This window comes from Cydia amplana, chromosome 16 (assembly GCF_948474715.1).
Source record: "Cydia amplana chromosome 16, ilCydAmpl1.1, whole genome shotgun sequence".
Lineage (NCBI taxonomy): Eukaryota > Metazoa > Arthropoda > Insecta > Lepidoptera > Tortricidae > Cydia > Cydia amplana.
The window spans coordinates 7,920,198-7,943,890 of NC_086084.1; the positions used below are offsets into that span (position 1 = coordinate 7,920,198).

Sequence of the window (23,693 nt, forward strand, 5' to 3'; positions counted from 1 at the left end):
GGTCGCCAGTACCTAATAAAACGCAACCAACTTTGGCAATAAAATTAACAAATATTGTTTTCTTGGTATTCAATACGTTAAATTATTAATATTAATATTGCATTTTATATTTATTAAATGAACCCTGTAATTATCGTTAATGTAACCTGTCAGATAGGTCTCTATGTATTATCGTGTTTCTGTTGACACCTCATTAAATTCTCTCTGAATTATGTCTGTACTAACTTCTGCATGGGTCTATGTATATCTGCGTGGAATGATGATGATGATGATTGATATAAACTATACTATGTCCTTCCCCGGGCCTCTAAAATTGGTTCAGTGGTTTATGCATGAAGAGACAGACAGACGAACAGAGTTACAATTGCATTTATAATACTCCTAAAACAGCTAAACACAACACATGTACACTATTCACACCTTTAGATTTTAGGTTAGATACAAACAAAATTTATATTCATTTGAAAATTTAAAATCTAAAAGTACTCTGACAATGATATATGTAATATACAAATACTTAAATACATAGAAAACCCATTAAATGCCCTACCAGGATTCAAACCCAAGACCACTACAGGGTCACTACTGACTAGGCCAGACTCAGATGTTTGCAGATCACTGCTTCTCAGATCCCCTGCGTGGTAAAAAACATCACATTCTGTCAGAGGTCTTTCTTATGGACAGTAAAATGTAACCAATTAGCTATGTTTTACTAAAGCATAGATATAAGGTTTGCATGAACATGCTTGTAAGGGTCAAGCGAGAAAATTAGGCTTCATAATCCATTATTTCTCAAATATGGGCACCTAACCTAAACTGATACCAAAAAAAGTTCATGATCAATGATCAGGCTAAATATGAATATGATGAGAAACCTAAATAAATAAATAGCTAGTGTATAATATACCATGTGTCCCAAAATTCAACGATAAGCTGGCACCAGAAGATGGACCTGCTAATGACTATACTCGAGGAAAAAAAAGAAAAAAAATATCTCAATTTATTATGGAATTATAAAAAAAAAATTAAAATCGACACCCCTAGTGGTATTTTTAACGACCATGTCTACAACTTTTCAAAATTTTTTTGTTTTTTTTTTTTATTTTTCCTCTAGTAGTCATGAGCAGGTCCATCTTCTGGTGCCAGCTTATCGTTGAATTTTGGGACACGTTGTATATAAAATATGATTAAATACCTTTAGATTTTTACCAAATGTTTTTTGTGTGGTACCTACTTATAGTCAACACAATTGGGTACTTTCCTCTACTTAAAATAAATTCTTTCACACCATGCACGAAATAAAGCACCAGATAATTATTAGAAAAATATAGATAGCAGTTATTTTTAAATACTATTTCTATTTAATAAATTGGATTGAAACATAAAAAGTAGGTGAGTTGACCGTGACGTCACTACACACGTTTTCATTTAAATTCCATATTAGAAAATCGTTTTGACAGTTCTAAAAAAGAAGCTGATTTGACTAGTAGGAATTAAGTAAAGATTGAACTTTTCAACAATAGAAGGGGTGCCTACAATAAATACCATAAGAACCATGCATGGCCCATACCCACAATATTCTGATTACTTAAGAGGATACACTGTGGCCGCTTCTCCATACAAACATAGTCCTCTTATTCCTCTCTAGATATTGACATGATGGGAAATCTTTTAACATATTTTGATGTATATTAACCATAGTTATGCCCTTATGTTTGACTTTTTTCGATTTTTTTTATTTGTGTAAAAATTAGGAGCGAAACACAGATTTCATACAAATTTTAAAATGCTCCTAACTCTTACAATGATTAAAGATTCTACAAAAATCAAACATAGGGGCATAGCTGTGGTTGATATACATTTATACAACAAACTGTGTATATGTTTTTAATAATGTTAATATCCAGAGAGGAAAATGAAGACTATGTTTGTATGAAAAGGCGATTTCGCGCGGCCGCACTCTTAACTTCTGAACATAAATGAACTCCTGTTACAAATGTCACATTATATTTGTCAAAATGTCGCTTACCTACCCAAAATATGACTTGCAACAAAGAAATACTTGCAACTAAGAGAATATGATTAAGTTACGTCAGATGATGTTGCAATTTCCTTCATTCTGGATCTTTGCAATACCTATAACATACTAGCGACCCGCCCCGGCTTCGCACGGGTTACACAAAACCTCAACAAATTATACCTACACCCTACACCTAAACCTTCGTCAAGAAGCACTTTATTGAGTGAAGTCAAGAAAGGTTGAAATGAAAATCGTAAATCGTAACGTTTGGTAATCTTACAGAAATACATTGTAGGGGAGAGTCGGCTATATTGCACCGCCGGTTAAATCGTACCTCCCATTAAATAACCCAGTTTATTTAAAGGTAAGGCACCAAATAGTGCTCTAATCTAAAGGAATGAAGTTTAATAATCTAATCAAACATGGCATACGACTACAAACGAACGAAACAGAAAAAATATGTTCGACTGTTTTTATTAGTATTGAACTCTAACAAAATTTTGGTGGTAACTACTGGGATTTTTTTCCCACCACTTTTATTTTTCGGTCACCACTGGTAAGGGGCTGTTCATAAATTACGTCATCTATTTTTGTCGATCATAAAAAGGGTACCTACGCCAAGGTCGACCTGTAAGTAAATAAAGAAATCCATTTCTACTTAACCCTCTCCGCCATAAAAATCGCCTGCATAAAATTTTTCGTATTTAGCTCTTAATTAATGACTCTTTCCCTCGCCTTTAATGTAGCTGACTTTAGATCGGCAATCCATCACGAAGGCAAAGCTACGAAATCTCTCCGCTGATCTATCATTCGGAATAAAATGGTATGATTCTTCGGAAGGCAGAAAGATTGTATGATTATACAGATTCTGCTTTGTCTTGTATTAGAAGACATTACATAACCCCCTAAGCCGAAATGGCAAACAAATTTTTATTTAGAAATAATATTTTCCATTCAATAATAGATAAAATAAAGTAGATTGCTGACGCAGTCCGAACTGTTGGAGGGCGTTTTCTAAAATAAATATCGAAAACCTGATTCTTTCAAATCTGGACATTCTTGGGGTCATTCTACTCAGAATCGACAGCATTTTCCATCCTTCCATTAAAAAAAATGTCCCAAAATGTCCATTCCATTACGTCACGTTTTATTATGAGAAAATTTTTCACTTGTATGGACGTGACGTAGTGAAATGTACAATTTTCATAGAAATTTTTGGGACAAGTTTTTTTATCATCAGGATTGAATATGCTGATTCTGAGTTGAAAGAACCCAAAAACACCAGGATCTGTGAGAATCGGGTTTTCAATATTTATTTTAGAAAACGCCCTGGAAGGTCTAATGAGATTCTGTCTAAGCATGTATTCTTTTAGGCTAAGCATGTATTCTGTATAATATATTACACTAATCAGTTAGCAATTTAAGTATTCAATAACTCATCAGTCTATGGGGACATTAAATAGAGGCATGTTATTTATTCTTTCGCGTGCGTGCGAGAGACTTATGGCTGCTTTTATGGTGTCGCCATTTAATTTGAACGTACATGCGATATAGGTACCACATGGTCATTACATGTCGCCCATGTCGGCTATTGGAGAAAACGGGGAATGTAATTGTCGCCTCATCCCTCAGTGCCACCACACTGGTAAGGCAGGGCGGGGCCGATAGCCACCGGAATCGAAAGTAGAACGTTATAATTATCGGTGGTGGGCGCAGGGGGCCTGCGCCCACCACGGCCGGTGGTGGCCGTTCCCGCGGCTCGACCGTCAACAAACCGTCGCGCGGCAACTGCTCATGACATATGCATGAGAGCGGCACGGACGATGCTACCGCTTAAATATACAAGGACCGACGGGGAAATTACCAGAGAGGCAAATACATACAAGATGTCTCCCGCCCGGCTTCGCCGTTGTAGCGTGCCGCACGCCCCGCGGGCTCTCCAATTACACTCACGAAACGTCCGATACCTTTCTACTATTCTCGACTATTTTTACCGTCTAACCACCGCGGTCTCTTCATAAGTCATGAAGACAACCCCATTATAAAGTTAAATGCATCATTGTAAATTCCTTTTACCTTCATGGGCTATCACGCAAATCTTTAACGCTGAATACACGATTTCATTGTACACAATTCCTTATAATCGTGCACTTTGTATTATATAGAAGACTTCTATCTATCTGCTATCTTCACATATCAGGTACGTCAGAAACCAGGAAGTACCTACCTATGCCTCGTCAGGGACATGCTAGAAAATGTTTGTCTGTTTCTTTGCCTATCCCAGCAGCTCTTTTTCCAGGGTACCGTATTGCTTCTAAAATTCTGTACTAAGACATAGAGAAAAAAATACATAGATTGCTCACACCATACATCAGATTTGGTACCAAAAAGACTATTAATTTCAGTGTCTACATCTAGCATCGAGTAGCGGAACTATCAGTATACTGCTACTTGACAATAGATGTAGCACCGACCGGAAAGTCTTATGTTGTTGAGCATAAGACTTTCCGCTACTCGATGCTAGATGTAGACACTGAAATTAATAGTCTTTTTGGTACCAAAACTGATGTATGGAGTGAGCACTCTTGTCTTACTATATTTCTCTATGACTAAAATAAAATTACCCAACCGCTGTGTGTGCGTCACTAACAGCAACCATGTGTAAAAAAATGTTGTTAGATTTGCTGTTACTTTAATTTTGCGTATTAACAAGAAATATCGCTTGCATGTGTGTAGTGTGACCATTTGATGACATCGTGCACTATGAACAGATTTAGCCAAACCTAGACATATCGCCCTGAAATGACAGACTAGGTACGGGTGGCTACCACCCTCCTACCATCGCGGTCCGCACCCGCACGCCGCAAAGAAGTTATGATCGATAGGAGCATCAAATATTAACGCACTCCGCCTGCCCACGAGGAAACGGAATGGATAACCGTTGTCTGAAAGGCCACAAGGGGCGAACTCCAGTCAACTTCCACTCTTTGCCTAATTGCATAACCACTTTCTTCAAATACAAAGGTACTCACAATTTTCAAATTTCAGAATTAAACTGATCAAATATTTAGAAACACTTTCTTACCTTTCTTGATGGGTGCCTAATGTACCTATAGTATATGCTCGTTTAATAAATTAAGCCGTATGCTGGTAACGACGAGAGTCAAGTTAATCAAATCATACGTCCAGTTTAAATTGCCATCGTTGGGTATTTTCATACTATCAATTAACAAAATTTGGAGAATTGATATCCTGCTTACAGTAGGTACGCTACGTATGGTACGTTTGCGACGAAAAGTAATTACTGAATTCTGGATTCTTAAGTCTCCGATCCCCAATTAGATCAGTCAAATCTTACAATAAAAAAACATTGCGTGATGTAGTTCTATATTTTTGTGTATGTTGTTTGGAGTCCTTGGAGGAATGTGACACGTTTTGCAAGCAAAAAAAAGTTGTGCTCCCTTCGTAATTTGCAAAAAACTGCAAAAATTTCATACTTTTCAGTTTTTGCACTTTTATTATAAAACTATGGGTCTTTGGTCAAAGCTTGCTATGTAATGTTGAAAGAACATTAAATTTTTTTAATTCCGTTTACAGCGCCGTATGTCAAATAGTCAGAGATGTGACTTATTTGAAATACTTGTATTTAAAATGCAAATACTAAATGCAAAATACCTATTTTGTATTTTTTATTTAAATACCTTTTGAAGAAAAGTATTTTGTATTTTATTTGAAATAGTTTTTGGGACCTATTTTCTATTTTCAAAATACAAAATACTTTATAGTATTAGGTAATGTAGGTAGGAGTTACAATCTCTTCTGATGTTACAATCCTGGCAACTCTCTCATACTGTTGAATCTGTTTAGTAACGTCGCACATGACCACAAGCGTAGCGAGTGGTTAACCTTTTGGCCGCCGGACCTAGTCCGCAAAGACGCTCACTCACACGCCAGAGCAAATTTTAAGTAAACAACTAATAAAAAGTTTAGGGATTGCAAATAGTGATATCGATATTTACAATTTATGGTAAAAATCTTCTCAATTTGGCTTTGTTCTTATCCAACTTTAATTTATTTCGAAAATGCCAAAAATTTACATATTTTTTACACACGATAATGTTAAAAATAAAGGTCTTTATCATTAAAAACAACCACTAAACAATATCGATTCATGACGTAATATCACCGCACTAGGCTGTACAAGAAGTCGTTTATACAAGACAACGGCGCGCATGGACTGTCCGCAGTGCAGACCGACAAGGACTGTTTCCGCGCGGATTAAGTAATAATAGTCTCTAGGTCAACGGCGTAAGCGCTTGTCCGTACGTAAACTTTTTTAAGCGTAACGTTAGAGCCGCGCATCGTGTGTCGATAATATAAATGTAAGTACCGGAACTGCATTGGGGAAAATTGCACGTGGGTTAATTGAATTGTCAATGAGTGAAGAACAATAATATTGGAAAAGTGGAATCTTGAGTGTTGCGAGGGTTTCAATGTACGAGAGGAGAACAAACTTTTCTGCCCTGATGAAACTTTTCTGCACAAACGAGACGTTTTCATCACACTAACGAGAGGCATTATACTAGCTGTAAAACATTACAAATCTAAATTAATGCTTTTAAAAATTGTCCGTTATAAACCATCATCCATCCATCCTTCCGGTTAATATGAGCAAACAACTAGAAATTTGCACTTTAGATAGACGACTGATTGACACACTGTTTTCAAAGAATGAATAGAGTCTTTTCAATTCGGATATTCTGAGTATACTTTTTAATTCAGACTAGGTATTCACTATTCAGAGTACCTTTTATCGCAAAGTATTTGTATTTTTAAAAAGTATTTTGAAAATACCTATTTCGTATTTTGTATTTTAAATACAAATTCAAAAACTATTTTGTATTTTGCATTTGAAACAGTATATCAAGGAAGTATTTGTATTTTGTATTTAAATACTTTTTATAAAGTATTTTTCACATCTCTGCAAATAGTTCATGAGATATGGAACTCTAAAAAAAGGGTATTTTTTTCCTTAGAATTAAATTTTTAGTTTTTCCTATATTTCAGGACAGATAATTTTTTTGTGGTGTAGGTCATACATAGGTATATGTATTGAGTGGGAGGTCACGCAGAGAAAAACGTGATTAACTATTCGTCTTACAAAATATATTTTCATTATCAGCATGTGACCCTCTTGAACATTTTGCTACACCATTCCCAACAAGTGCCTTTTAATATACGCGGTGTTTTTTTTAAAGTCCGTTAATTTCAAGGGTTTACTTATTTCTGATCTGAGCTTAAATAAAGTAGGTAACTTTCTCAAAGAAACCGCGCAGTTTCCTGACTAACTCCATTTTGGAGATCATCAGTAATTTATTTTAATCTGATAAGGCCTGTTTATACATATATTGATTAGTGTTTACTATGAGTTTATACATTTATACATTTGATAGCCAGAGGCACGACTCGCACGAGTGATCCTATAAAAAGGGTTCCCGATAAAATTAAACCATGCCAAGAACCTGTGTACGTTAGTTATAATGTGTAATAACCGCGATAGTTTAAGGAAGAATATAAATTTGTTTTATTTCTTATTTTGATTTTTCTGTAAAATTATATTAAAGTATACCAAAGCGACTCCATTCATTCAATATTTTAGTTTGACGTAAATACAATGGTCACGTTGCGTTTAGTGCCTTCGGATTAAAAATTTTAACAGTGTTGGTACTTATGTTTGCAAAATTGACACTTAATACTTACTGCAGTAATTTCCGTACGAAACATTTATCTTGTCTCAAAATTTACGTAGGCGATTTTATCATTAATGCAAATGGTGCGAAATGTCATTCTGCTCCACATTTGTTGACGTTTTTCTTCTGCTTTATGTGTCTATTAAGTCAGTGCATACGACGCTGTAAATGGGCTTAAATTGTTTCAAATTTAATGTTCTTTCAACATTACATAGCAAGCTTTGACCAAAAACCCACAGTTTTATAATAAAAGTGCAAAAACTGAAAAAATTTGGCAGTTTTTTGCAAATTACGAAGGGAGCACAACTTTTTTTTCTTGCAAAACATAGTGTCACATTCCTCCAAGGACTCCAAACAACATACACAAAAATATAGAACTACATCACGCAATGTTTTTTTAGAAGATTTTTTTGTAAGATTTGACCGATCTAAATCGTGTTTCCAATGAAACAATTTTTCTATAACCACACTTAACCCTAATCTCGACAGATTTATATGAAATATCTAAGCAAATTTCCCTAATGTCAGCAAGGGTAGCATAGGGCTAGACGCAAGCGTAGTATCTAAGATAAGTCGTTTAGCGTCTGTAAGTAAGATTGTAATGCTCTCACGGCTCGTTGGCTCTCGGGGCGGACGAGTGTGTGCCCTGGCGCGTGAAATACCTACTTGTGATTGCGTTGTTTAAATCAAGTGGCGATCACGTGTCGAGATGACACTTACAATCTCGTGCGTATCTTATACTTTCATTATTTATGTATTATCCACGACTGGATTGGACTGTATGTGTCCCATTGTTTATCTAGCTCTGGCAAGGCTCAGACCAACCAGTGTGATTGTGACCTTTTAAATCAGAAAGAAAAATTTGCTTGGTCGAACATGGTCAGTACAAAGGCATTTACAACAGAGGTATTTCACATGCTTTGTCAGTAAAGACATGCAAATATGTATAAACACTTATTCTAGTATACTTTTACGAAACCATAATCAATACATTCAATAACACAGGTACTTAATAGCTGCGGGCAATTTCATTTCTCTTCAGAAATTCGTTAACAGAGTAGAAGCATTCCTCTTAGCAACCATTTTGAATTTTTTTTTCTTCTTCGAGCGAGGCAATATTTGCTGTTACTCATCATGACTCTTGAGGAGACTAGGAATTGAATGAATAAACATTAAACATGGTCAGTAATGGGTACTATGTAATTAGACTAATTAGGTAATTTTCGACTAAAATATTTTCCAATAAAATTAATAAAACATGTTAAGAGCGGTGTAGTCCGTTTTCCACCAGGAATACATTCTTATATTTATCTCGGTCTGATGTCAGCAGTAGGCTTAGCGCAGGAAGGGCGGGACAGTATCTCGCCTGCGAGATAATCTACCCGTCTTTTTCTAACTGTATTCATTAAAGAGGGATGGGTAGTCTATCTCGCGGGCAAGATACTGTCGCGCCAATCATGTGCTAACCCGGCAGGAATATAAAACAAATAAATTTATTGAAGTCCCCAATAGAATTTCGCTTTGGCAAAAGCTTCCATCAATAAAAGATTAGACCCTAACCGACCTTTGGGAAGACCTCGTTTAGAGATCAAATTTATCGTGTTAGAATCGTTTAGAGAAATATACGAGACAGGCGTGTTCGTCGACGTCGTAGCTCGTACCTGCCTCTCGGGCTCTATTACGCAGGATAACCGCATATTTATCCCATGAATTATACCACAGGCTCTGAAAGATGACGTGAATGTGCCACCCGTGAGGCATGAGCTTTCGTTTGTTCACACACTCACAATGTAAAAAAAAATATCTGGAACTGTTACTGCTACTGCGACATATCAATATCACGTTTTGAGGAGGTGGCAATGACAGTGACACGACGTGAAATTATTTAAAATTACCACTTATTTTCATAGAGATAGGACCTATCTGATTTGTTTTGTAGTCAATACAAAATAAATAACCGACTATTTTGGTCTTGTAACACTTAACTATCCTATTTAGTATACATTTTGATCGTTCTGTTAGGTTTAGAATGTTAAAAAATCTTATTCTTTTAAACCCCTCCAGTACCATCGGTCCATTTTCCCAATCTGTCTACTTTACCAAACGGTCTACTTTCTCGATCTGCCTAATTGCTTTTCTCAATCCGTCTAATTACCTATCGGTCCACTTTCCCGATCCGTCTAATTACCGATCGGTCCACTTTCTTCATTGGTCTACTTGACCAAATGGTCCGCTTTTCCGATCCCATGTAAAATGTTGCCAAGACGAAACCACAAGGCTCGGACTGTCAAAAAGTTATCAGATATCTTGTAGAGCCAAACTTCTAACTCTACAAGCTCTAACATCACAAACTCTACACCTTAGTCAAAATACGTGGCTTGGCCGTTTTTTTTACTACAAAAACTATTGTATAATAAAAAATAATGAATAGATATCACCTTCCGCCCATGTGACGGTAGCGAAACGGCCAAGCCACATATGTTGACTAAGGTGTAGAGTTTGTCATGTTAGGGCTTGCAGAGTTAAGCTTGGCTCTACAAGATATCTGATAACTTTTTGACAATCCGAGCCTTGTGGTTTCGTCTTGGCAACATTTTACATGAAATGTTTTTCATGGGATATTGTTTACTGGAATGATCCCAGACATTTTGTTCGTTGTAGTCACAAAACGGTAATTTGCTGCAACGCAATCAGTTATATTTGATTAAATACTGTCAGAACAATGACGGTTTCTCACTCGCACCTGTTACAATACTGATCGGTCCTCTGTGGTTGACACATATTGACTTGGCATTATGCTGGCACTAAGCGTTTTTGGTATTCTGTGAAACTGGTGGCTTGTGTGTAAAAAAATACATTTCGCGAATCGCCAAATGAAAGTTCGCGAAGTTGGTACTATGCTACGAAACAAGTGAACCAATGGCTAAAGTAGACAACGTGCTCAAGTAGACAGATCGGGAAAGTGGACCGTTTGGCAAAGTAGACAGACCGGGAAAGTGGACCGATGGTAAAGTGGACACATCGCGAAAGTGGACCGTTTGGTAAAGTACACAGATCGCGAAAATTGACCCTTTGGTAAAGTAGACAGATTGGGAAAGTGGACCGATGGTACTGGAGGGTTTTTAACGTCGTAGTCATTAATTAATAACGTGTCTCGTATTCATGTGACATTGGAGACACCTGTGCTTTTTACTGGAAAGGAGCCACCAAGTCTGGTGGCGTTCGTAGGGCATGCTATTATTGCCCACAAGAATATCCCATGAGGGCGGAGCACGCTGTCCGTTTTCCCACCTGAATATTTCATCGATTCCGTGAAGAAAATAACTGCCTTCATTTTCAGCCTCGCGGCTTCTACAATTACACATTTAAAATAGGTAATGTCAAAGTGGACCTTCGGGAGCCGACACGACAGTCTGAAGACACCTGTGTTTTCTCACAATTTCACACTGCAGTATTGCACCTGATATGTCGCACGGTACACCTGTTTGAATAATTAGGGCGAGCGAAGCGAGCCCTATTACTATTCGACAAACTATGCATTCTTGTGGTACACTTTACGGAAAAACTATCGCACTTATAGGTTTGAAATTTAACATAGTAATTTAAATTCATGTCTAGATGTGTTATTAAACATAAAAATATCATTTTATAAACCTAAAAAAATAAAATAAAGGTAAAGCACTTTGTATTACTACTAGCGCCATCTGTTAGAAAAATACAAATTAAAATTCATGCTAATGTACTATGTGCTAACAACGATGAATACAAAAAAAAACCGGCCAAGCGCGAGTCGACTCGCGAACGGAGGGTTCCGCACCATCAACAAAAAATAGAGCAAAATAATCTTGTTTGATGTATGGGAGCTCCCCTTAAATATCTATTTTATTTTATTTTATTTTTAGTATTTGTTGTTACAGCGGCAACAGAGATACTTACATCATTTGTGAAAATTTCAACTGTCTAGCTATCGCGGTTCATGAGATACAGCCTGGTGATAGACGGACGGACGGAGGGACGGACGGACGGACGGACAGCGAAGTCAGTAGTAATAGCTAGCGTCCCGTTTTTTACCCTTTGGGTACGGAACCCTAAAAAGGGTTAAAATTTTGGATTCTGACCCATCTCGCTTCGCTCGGTCAGGCGTGTCTCACTACGCGATTTCGTCGCTTTGCTACAGGTAGCTAAAAGTACATCCGTTCGGCCCCAATTTTGGGGAAAGCCATAAGCCGCGCGTGGCGCTGTCGCCACCTAGCGGCCATATCTGTGCTGATCATAACAGACGCGTTTTGTTAGAGAGAGTGAGTCTCCTGTACTTAGTACTATTATTTATTCTGTGGCTCGGTTTGATTCCCAATTTAGCAATTAAGTTTCTCTGAATACTGGAACATTCAATCTTGCTGTATACTTATTCACTGCGGAGGTCAATTTACTCGTATGTTCAGATGGCCTACCGTGAACCACGTTCGACGTGTTGCCCCCCTGTCGCACTTGTAAATTCGTACGTAAGTGTGTCAGGGAGGCAACACGTCGAACGTGGTTCGCGGTAGGCCCTCTGTTCTGTGACGCCGATGAACTGATCAGTCATATTGTGTTAGTAAACTTAAATCGGGTATTTTCAGTTCGAAAAACAGTTTTAGTGTTACTATTGCTTGGAACTGCCAAAATTATAAATAAAGATAAGCATATTAGGCCATCTGTATCGGCCCTAAATCACTGAAGTTTGTATTAACAAACTACACCCCGACTGCAACTTATATCGAAACTGCACGCCGACTGCACGCCAATTGCAACGTCGGCGTGCAGTTCCACAAAATGACCCAGAACCCTGGCAGTACCTAGTGGAACTCAGGTTTGGTGCAACATAGGCACACGCTGTTTTAGTAATTCGACACGTCTTGAGTCTTGATGACCACTTGGGAGAGCAGTACGATAGAGCTGATGCTGAATCCTGGCTGTACCTAGCGGAACTCAGGTTTGGTGCAACATAGACACACACTGGGTTGGACATCCGACTCGTCATGATGATCACTTGGTAGAGCAGTACCCAAGGTAGCTGATGCTGAACCCTGGCAGTACCTAGTGGAGCTCGGGTTTAATACAACATATGCACACGCTGTTTTGGTCGTCCGACTCGTCTTGATGAGCACTTAGGAGAGTAGTACCTAAGATAGAGCTGATGCTGAACCCTGGCTGTACCTAGTGGAACTCAGGTTTGGTGCAACATAGGCACACGCTGTTTTAGTCATTCGACACGTCTTGATGGGCATTTGGGAGAGCAGTACCCAAGATAGAGCTGATGAGCTGATGCTAAACCCTGGCTGTACCTAGTAGAACTCAGGTTTGGTGCAACATAGATACACGCTGTTTTGGACATCCGACTCGTCAGAATGAGCACTTGGGAGAGCAGTGCCCAAGATAGAGCTGATGCGGAACCCTGGCAGTACCTATTGGAACTCAGGTTTGGTGCAACATAGGCAAACGCTGTTTTGGTCATCCGACTCGTTTTTTTGAGCACTTGGGAGATACCCAAAATAGAGCTGTAGCTGAACCCTGGCAGTATTTAGTGGAACTCAGGTTTGTTGCAATATAGGCACACGATGTTTTGGTCATCTCACTCGTCTAGATGAGCACTTAGGAGAGCAAATTATACGTAAGTTTATGTGCGGAGCAGCATGATTACCGCCAGTAGGTGTCCAGACGGGATAGTTTTACGCTCAATTGTGTGGTGTGGACGCATAAATAAATTCAAGGGTCATCATTGGCTCGCTGACCCAACATGTGTATGTAGGAAAGCCAGTTGGCTTCCTTACAAAAAGTACTGGGCGACCGTGTAGGATGTAATAAGCGCTTATGTAATTGGATATTATGTGTGGATATTGGCAATTTGATTTTGTCGTCTGGACGCGTTTTTAATGGACAAAGTAAAAGTTGTAACAGACAGACGTACCGGACAGCGACCGGGGTCCAATTAGTAGGTATATTTCTTTCTTGCTCTCACTTATAGCTGCGTCCTTAACGGACTTATTACGTACCCACTCGATTGAACATGGAACAAGCCTCGGACTGGATCAAAGTCGCGGTCCGGTACGTTTAGGTAGAAAAACTCCGCGAGCCCTTACAAAGCTCTGCTTTTTGCTAGTAAATTACTGCCGTTACTGCAACACATTAGACAGATTTGATAATAAGCATCACAATGTATTTAGAAAAAATAATTTGTGAATTTTGGGCATAAATCTCATGACGGCGTACCTGCACCTGCCTATAGTGCCTATGCATTTTATAGTAATCTTTCGATGTGATGAATATTAACTAGCAGAGTAGGCTAATTTCCAAATTCTCTCTGTAACAAATTTTAAATACTAGCTTAACTAAGTTCTTACTAATTATAATTGCGGCGGTAATGTTATTTCAATGACAAAAATAAATTCGTACTTGTTATCGCCTTTTTCTGCTTGGTGTCATTTTCATCATAATCGGTCAGCTGAAAAGTCCACTGACGGATATAGGCCTCCCCGAAGGATCTCCACCACGACCAGTCGTGTGCCGGCCCCACTCAACAGATCCCTCACCGCGATCGTAATCAGGTCATCGGTACATCTTCGAATAGCTTTTTCTGCTTGTGTCCTCTGGCTTCGTGGTCGCCACTTTAGAAATTTTCTGTCGTGTAAATGGTTAACATTTTAGTAACCATTGATAATTTATTTAATTTAATTTTATTGTTTTAATAAAACAAATACTTAAAAAAAAAAAAAAATTTAAGGGGTTATGGAGATCCGTTCTATTAGATATTCAATTCGATCAACCGTGTATCTGGTATTACCTATTTTAATACTTTTAATCCGTATGTGGCATGCATTACATTTAGGGAATTAGTCATTTGTTGACGGTTGTCTTAATCATATCGACGTGATTGCGCGATAACGACACGGGTGTTTTCTTTCAATCACACAGTGTTTTAATAGTAGTTTTTCTACTCCAGCACTTAAATGTGTCAATTAAATGACTGACAGTGATATCTAAAGCAATGTCATTTGAATGATTTGTCTATAGGCTCATAAGATGACTGCTAGCAGGGATCGGGATGAAAAAAAAACCGGCCAAGTGCGAGTCGGGCTCGCGTTCCAAGGGTACATTAAGTCCGACTCACACTTGACTGCACATTTCTAATAGGTTTTCCTGTCATCTATAGGTAAAGAACTATTTTGTGTATTTTTTTTTTAATTTTAGGCCCAGTAGTTTCGGAGATAAGGGGGGGATGGTCATTTTTTGCCTATTTTGTTGAATAACTGCTAAACTATTTATCCTAAAATTATAAAAATATTTGAGATTCGTACAATGAGCTCTTTCATTTGATATGTAACACAATATAGTTTGAAAAACTTTATTTTTTAATTTTCACATTGACCCCCCAAAAATGGCCTCCATATTTAAAATTTATTTATTTACGTTACACGTCCGTCTTTGGGTCACAAACTTACATATGTGTGCCAAATTTCAACTTAATTGATTCAGTAGTTTCGGAGAACGACAGACGGACGGACAGACGGACACACGAGTGATCCTATTAGGGTTCCGTTTTTCCTTTTGAGGTACGGAACTCTAAAAATAAGCAATATAAAAAGTAGGTGTATTGTTGGTATCTCGTTGCCTAGGTAACAATTGTCTTCGATGTTCGACGCTCGGGCCGAGCTATCTATTAAATATTGACATTTGAATAACTACAATATTAACCTATAACCTACATTAATATTATGAGATATCTAGGCTAGGACTCGCCAGTATCGTACTGTGTAGTTGTGTACTTCCCATGTTTAGAAATGTGTTTAGTTCTGTAAGAATTCTGAATTATTGAACTTTAATATCTAAAACACGCACTTAAAGCATATTTTCATGCCCTTAAGTAGGACCTTCAAACTTTTAGACCCGAGGATCACAGTAAGGTTTCCGCTACAAAGGTAGCGCCAAAAGTGGCGGGTCAGATTTGCGGGCGGGCATTGGCTCTTTTCGCGGGCCGGCGTGTTTGTTCGATTACGAATTAAAAAAAACGTCAAATGAACCTTAATCTGAGTGAAAGATACATCGAAGAGTAACTCAAACATAAAATACTCATTATTAAAAGTTGAGTGAAACGAAACGATGACAAGTAGAATTATAAATAAATAAGTAAATATTATAGAACAATTTTACAAAGATCAACCTCAGTCCCACGGTAAGCTCAATAAGGCTTGTGGTGTGGATACTATTAGACGACGATATATATAATTATATATAAATACTTATTATACATAGAAAACATCCATAACTCAGAAATAAATATTTGTGATAAACACACAAATAAATACCCTTATCAGGATTCGAACCCGGGACCTCCTGCTTCGTAGGCAAGGTCACTACCGCTACCGACTAGGCTAGGAGGCCGTCAAAGTTATAAAGTATAAACGGGTCATTGAATTATCCATTCAAAATGACTCTTTTTCATCGCTCTGTATAATTAGTCGATATTTGTAAGGGTTGACATAACCACTGCTTGGTTTTGTGGCAATAAAAATCAACAATCATTTAGCCGCTGTGGGCAATTTGTTAAGTGAACTCTGAGGCGAGCATTAGCGCCGCCATTGACAGCTAACGACTCGGTCGCATGCGACTTATATTCGACTGTTCTAATATTTGTTTTTATAGTCAAATATTTTTTGACGTACATATGTGGCGTTCCATGCCTAAAGGGTCCTTATGCTCCATGTGCATAAGGACAAGGACCCTTCTGATCTTAAAATAACATTTGCACCACTTGTGCTATCAAAACCGTTGCAGACTTATCTTAGTCTAAATCTAGGATAGTTTTTATCCCAGAAATCATCAGAGTAAAAATGGAGGTGGAAGTTTGTATGGGGAATAAATAACCACTGAAGCTATTTAGATTATTTTAGATGAGATTTGGTATGGTCTACTTCTTTAATTTAGTTGGTAATGATAAAAAAACTTAACTTACTTACGTAGTACCTAAACTTAAACAGTTAACTTATTAACCTTAGACGTCGCTGAAGCTGAAAACCCTCCCTCAAAACATCTAAGGAAAAAAGATTAATTCTGCCAAAGGAAACTTTTGGTTCAGAGAAAGCCGTATTTGACTTTTTTTACGTAAGTCATCTCTGAAGAATGTTCCATTTCATAATGGGTGTTTTGCAGAACCTTAAGGTTTTTTTTTAAATTTTAATAGCTATTAGCTATATACTTAGTTCGTTTAAATATATCCGCCACGTCTCGGACACATCACAGTATTATTGCTTTCAACATTAAAAGCCGTTTTAAGTATGTGTCAAGGTGTGAAAGTTTTGTTTATACTTCAGCTAGATTTGCGATTGGAATCATACCGCAAGAAGATCAAAGAGAACGAAAGCACAATAAGCCAAACAATCATCGCTTGAAACCTCATCAATATTGTGGTGTCACGGGCTGTGCTAAGCTCGTCGTGTAGTTATCTTGGAAATGGAACATTCAGGGTGTCTTGCGGTGTGACTCGTTAAGTCGTCGTTTCCGGGGCACAATGAGAGGCGGGGGTTATCGACGGGGCCGCTGGTGCGCATGTGCCCCGCCGGCGCCCCAGAGTCTCGCCGGTGCCTATACTAACGCCCGCGCGGCCTCTGGTAGTCGCCAGTTCCCTTGCGCGAGCCTGCCCGTCAGGACGCCCTCCTCAGGTGCATATTGCCCCACGCGACACCCAATTACGACATGCGCCTTTCAAGAATGTACGGCTATTACTTATACTCTATTTGTTACACCTTCAGACAAAAGCTTCCAATTTATCGGTCCTCAATAAGCCGCTTATGGATTTTAGATGCAATTAGAATTTCTTCTTTTGACAACCACTATGTCAGTGACACATTTGGTCTGAAAACGTCACATGCTTCAGCTAAATAGCTTTAGCGCATAACATTAATTGATCCACTGTTCGTTGTTCTAGGTCTAATCAGCCATCCATTGCAATCCTCTTAATAAAATATAGGTAAGTTTTTTAAAACCCTTGTTGATCAATTATTTAACTTCCTTTGTTTATTTATTTTGTCTATGAATAAATACTTTTGTTATAAGTACTTTTGTTTTTTACTTTTTTCGGTAATCATTATGGAGAGTACAATCGGAAAATTACCTTACGTAAAGTGTTCCCAGAGAATCTATCAATTCTATCATCTTAGATTTCCCACAAGTCAGCTTGTACTTCTATTTATATACCAGCAATACAGCATAAGTTCATGATTTTAGCCGCTCACTACCAGCACTTACACTGTTTACTCTTAACCCTTTTCCGAACAGCAAAGCTCGAATCTGTGACTTTGTGCAATCACCCCTTTGTTGCACTTACGCAATGGTTTTGATAAACTGATGATGCAGCCTACTTATTTCTAATTTCTGTGTTGGTACCTGCCCTTAAATGAGTCTATAGGCCGCATAGCCAATTACTTACACTCCGTAGCGAACGAAACGCAACTGTCACTGTTGCACTAATTAATATAGAAGAGTGATAGAGAGACACAAAGCGTTTCGTTGTAGCGCAAGCGATTGTCACCTTGGTTAGGTCGTGGCCGTGGTCTTGACTTCCACACCACATACAAATGGTACAGTCAGCAGCAATTGTTGCTAAGTGGGCGAGGTGTTCAAAATGATCTTGACGCGACTTTATTGTTAAGAGAATAAGAGCGCGTCAAGGTAATTTTGAACACCTCTCCCGCTTAGCATCTTCTGCTGCTGACTGTGACTGTATATCATGTGCACGAGCTGAATAGAGGAATTATTGTTAAGGATCCCTGTATTGTCCTGCATGCCCCCGCGCACAATGTCTCAGGTACGATGGTACAACGAATCTGCTGCTAGAAAGCTAGTCCTCCCAGGAAAGCAAGCTTAGCAAATAGGCTTGCGTATAAAACAAAGATTACCTTACAGCTTTCTCGTTCTTATTAGAGCACATAGGTATTTATTTATTTATTTAAACTTTATTGCACAAAATACAAATAAAATGTACAAATGGCGGACTTCATGCAATATACTTATATTACAATTTAATTGAAATGAGGTCGTTATTTTAGCTCCCATTGTATCGTGAATTAAATACATTCCAATTGTTTAAGTAACTAAGCAATCTTAGTTGTCGACTCCATTAATTATAATTACATACAGAGAATACGCGGAAATGGAGAAAACAGGCTAACGTCGGGTTCAATTAAGCTTGTCGACTTGTCGAAACGGTAGCTGAAACGCTAATTTCATTTCCGTTTGGAATACCAATAATTCCTGTTTGTAACGGTATAAGTTGTATAATTTTCAACAATTGAGCCTCCTTCACAAATGAGATATTAATGAGCTATAAGTTCAAGCAAATCACAGGCCGAAATCTAAACTATTTCGCCTTTGGTTACATGCAACACTAATTCTTTGTCTCGAATGCGTTCTGCGTACTGCAGAGCAAAAGACAGGGCGAGTAGTGGCGTAGCAAAAAATGTTTGCGACAGCTGGTAGAGAGACATTTTGATCAAGGCTGGTCGAGTTTTTTTACACGTTTTTGGAGGTTCGTCTTTGTGTAGGAACACCTGCCGGCGGCGGCCCGGCCGCTGGCTCCTATACGCTCTCCAACACGCTTTTTACGCTCTCCAACACGCTTTTAATCGTCTCTACGTAAATCCTATATAGGGAATTAGGGATGCTATGACTATGGTATGTCGAGTGGACCACGGTCAACGTCTATGCAGAGCCTTCTTAACTTTATTTTTAGATGCTCACCCTTATAAAGCATTTATTTTTGTAAGAAACACTTGTATTTAATCCTTACCAGTGGTAGAATATATAGGGTATCTATTGTTTCCCAAATAGTTTTAAGCCATAATGTATTGGTTGCCCGAATTTTCGTTAGTCATGTCATAATTCATTTAATTCAGAAACGCGTCACTTTTCAGGATTGCTATAAAACAAACCTAACCTAACCTATCTATAGGATAACCTAACGAAAATCCTGAAATGTTAACGGTTTCAGTTTTATGACTAATGATAATATGACAAACAATACATTATGACTTAAAACTTTATGGGAAACAACGGGACCCCAGAATATATAATATGTATAATAAATATTTATTCCACATCTCGAAAACAAAACAAAATAATATACAGACAGAGGTAAACAACAGGAGGCTTTTTGTCTAATAAGCTATCTCTTATATATCTTACCTTACCAATATTTAACAAAATCTACCAATACAAACAAAGTCTTACTTATGACATAGGTGTTTGCATAGATGTAGAGCGTTTTGTTTTTTGTATAGGTATTTCACCGTGCCATAAATATTTTGCTTGATAGGTTCCTATTCGTGTCGTAGGTCGTAGAGATACAAGTATAAATGTATTCCAGGCCAGCTACTTTGATAATCAAGTGTTGACGAAAATTCGGTTGCCGCTCGTTAATAATCCTAACACGTCTCACTCGTCTCAGACGAACTCTAACCCAAATGTATCCTAGTGACTGATAGCTGAAACTTTTTGAATTTGGTGTTAGTAACCCTTTGGTGCGGTCGCGAATTGCGAGCGGCACCTGCGAAGTGTCAGTGACCCCGGCACCTGCTGCCGGCAGACGCCCTATTACCATACGCTGGCACTGAAATTGCTTGTTTTTACGAGGACTACAATTTTGAAGCCATGTGTTATGTTGGTTGTAAGAGTATGTGCGCATTGTGCAATTTTGACAAATGCCAGTCAAACGGACTACAGCTAAAAACAACGATTCCACTGAGAAGTCAGTAAAACCTATCAGTCTAGTTTATGCTATGTACTTATTCTTGTCTATTAAGATTATAATTATTTAGTTTATTGGAATAATTAGTTTCCAATATGCATTGTAGAATTTTATTTTAAATATCAACTTTTCAACGTGTATCGTTAGTTCATTTGATTGTATAAAAAAAATCTGGTTATCTACGTATTTTAATTGGCATAGGTACGGTACCTACGTAAAAAGTATCGCAAAGATTTAGCAGCTTACAAATTACTTAAAACGTCACAGACCTGACTTGTTCCGAGTTCGTATTTGGGCATTGCTTATTTCGCTTGAAACCTTTACGTAGGTACTTAAATTACTTAATAGGAACAGTTAATTAATAACGAAAAACTAAATTTGAGTATTATTGCATTCAATTGAACAAGGTGTTTGAAGAATAAAAAATAAAGTAAACCCTCACCTGCACAAGAGAATATATGTAGTAGGTACGGGTGCGGCGTACTGCAGTCATGTTGGCAGCTCAACACGCTAGCTCGACACTGCTAGCTACGTACTTTAATAATATCGGTAAATGCGGCTCTTTATTGATTTTACAAGTGTCCTGCTGTCTGCGAGTTGATTTTGATCGTTTTGCTGTTTTTGTTATAGATTTTGTCTAACAACACATTTTATAAAAACGACCGAAACTCAATCGTCCCTTAGAATCATTTTGAAATACATTGTGCACGTGCAGCATACTTAAAATAAAATAAATTTATAAAAATATAAAACAGTATTAAAGCAATTACCACGTTATTGGTTGTCAGACGATGTCTACTTATACTCTGTAAGTAGGTCGTATTTGACAACCGCCAAATTATACTATCTTTGGCCTACAAACAACACAAATAATGTAGGTTAGTAATATAGTAATCAATCCGTAATTAAGGTAGCGGGATCGATAGCAGCCAGGCGCCGCCGGGCCGCCGGCGCGTCCTGCATCCTGTCGGTCCCTTGCCTCTAGCTCTCGTCAACCGGTTACAAGGACTAGCCCTATCCGCAGTAGTACCTAATTACTGTTTTATTATCATTGCAACTACAAAGTATTTCAAAAACCCCGCCCGTTTATAATACCATCTGACGCGAGTAAGCAAGTTGCCATTTTGTAATGATGACATTTACAGTAAGTATTTGTAGCGCTGGCTGGCAGATAAAAGAGATGCAAACCGACCATATAAGTATGGGTATAGCCCTATTGAATATATATTTTTCCGGAACAAACTTCTTCTTAAGCTTGGACCCAAAAGTCTGCACCGAAAAGTAAACAAAATATTCTTTGTATAGGTATTTCGGTTCCCTGGGGGACATAGCGCTACCTCTTGTTATAATAAGGTAGTTGTACGCGAATACGCTGAACAGCTCGCGACAGGCCCTCAACTCGAGTATTACGAGTCCAGTGCTGAGGGGCTACCGCGAAAACCGTTTTTCGCAAATTGCGGGGATCTTTCTCTTTTACTCCAGTGAAGGCGTAATAAGAGTGACTGAGAAAAATGCCCGCAATTTACGAACTTCGATTTTCGCGGTTATAGCCCTGATATAGAACGGCCACCGCACGTTAATGGCTCTATTTTCATCTCTGTAGGTAAACGGATTCCGCGCGGTACGCCATTACAATATTTACGATAATTGTGCACCGCTTGGTTCTTGTTTCTGATCGGGGAATGCATGCAAAGTATCTACACTCTTGCATAGAATTTCAATTTTATTACAATAAGTAATATGGCGGAAGGGGTTATGGAATGCTCCTGTAGCTTTGGTAACATTAAAATTTCAGTTTATCTATTTTATTACTGTTTGTTGCGATTTACTGTATTGTTTCTTCCTAAATAATTAAACTATGAGAGAAGGTTTATCTTTCCATTATTATACTGTAAGCCCTACTTTGCAATATTTTTTTTACCACACCAACTGGTAAAAATGCTCTCTTGAATGTTCAAAAACTGATGAGAAAGTTGCATTTTATCCACATGTGTGGCAAAGTAATCTGATGGAAAAATTTGAGCTATTTCCTTATGCTAGCTACCTTATACTTTACAGTTAGTGTTGTCCTCGCGTTGGTGATCTGGTGGAAAATTTTGTGTTTCACTTTAACCCTCGTGCCTCGGAAGTTGGAACTCTTGCAACGCTCTAGATTTTCGCCGATTTTCGAACCACTCGCTACGCTCGTGGTTCAATTTTGGTATCTTTCGCTTGCTCGGGTGTCAATATTAGCACGAGCGATTAAGCAACAACTTTGCCCCCTTGTAAAACATACTCGTACAACTAAATAATCTTTCAGTATTTTCTCAATGCATTTATTTCCATGAAGAATGTTACAGAAAACGCTGGAAAGTATAAATTGTTTGATTTGTTTGTTCAGATCCGATCACGATGAAGCGCGACGCGTACGGCGACGACGGGCCCGCCATGAAGCGGCACCGCCAGCCGGATGACGAAGTGACCTTCCTCATACCCAGCAAGGTGAGTCTATACCCTAAGTGTAAGTGTAAGGCCTGAGTAGACGCTCGAAGCCGAGCGTTCGGCGGGGCCTGCAGCGTGGGGTCGGGGTCAGGAGTAATTTGAGCAGCGTGCACTAAGGCCGCTCCTATACGCTTGCATTTGTTTAACATGCACGCCGCACGCCCCGGCCCGCTGCACGCCCAACTCGAGCGTCCACTCAGGCCTTACACTAAGGCCGAAGCCGAGGGTTTCCAAACTAAAACTCGCGCGAGTCGGAGCCAACCGCGAGCCTACCAATCTGGCTTACAAAAAGGAAGTTTAAGAAAGTAAGCCTGGCCGTGGCTCTTGTGAAAAAGTTTGGAGACTCCTGTACTAATGACTAATGTCAAATATCATGGGCTGAGACCCAGACCACTATTAAGGCTCATCCACAAAATAAATAACATGAGTTTCATGGTGCCAGAACGGAACCCTTAAAGTCTGTCTGTCTGTCCATCCACCTGTCTGTCCGCCGTATGTCACAGCCACCTCTTTTTATTAAACTGATGCAAGTGCCGCGAAGGTACTCCCTTTTTAGGGTTCCGTACCCAAAGGGTAAAAAACGGGACCCTATTACTAAGACTTCGCTGTCCGTCCGTCCGTCTGTCACCAGGCTGTATCTCATGAACCGCGATAGCTAGACAGT

General features: G+C 38.6%; 1 protein-coding gene across 6 annotated transcripts in view; it reads left to right on the forward strand.

Annotated features, from left to right (window-relative positions):
- Nucleotides 1–23,693, forward strand: part of LOC134654969 (heterogeneous nuclear ribonucleoprotein K) — a 46,683-nt gene that overhangs the window by 539 nt on the left and 22,451 nt on the right. For 3 of the 6 annotated variants that reach the window (XR_010097393.1, XM_063510421.1, XM_063510422.1), the window contains exon 2: nucleotides 22,929–23,029. Coding sequence is in view for 2 of the 6 variants with exons in the window: in XM_063510421.1 (XP_063366491.1) it covers nucleotides 22,940–23,029 (90 nt within the window). In the remaining 4 variants the exon portion in view is untranslated. Of the gene's footprint in view, nucleotides 1–17,337; nucleotides 17,517–17,731; nucleotides 17,774–22,928; nucleotides 23,030–23,693 lie in introns of those variants that run through there. The other 3 variants (XR_010097394.1, XR_010097396.1, XR_010097395.1) reach the window with 3 other exon arrangements.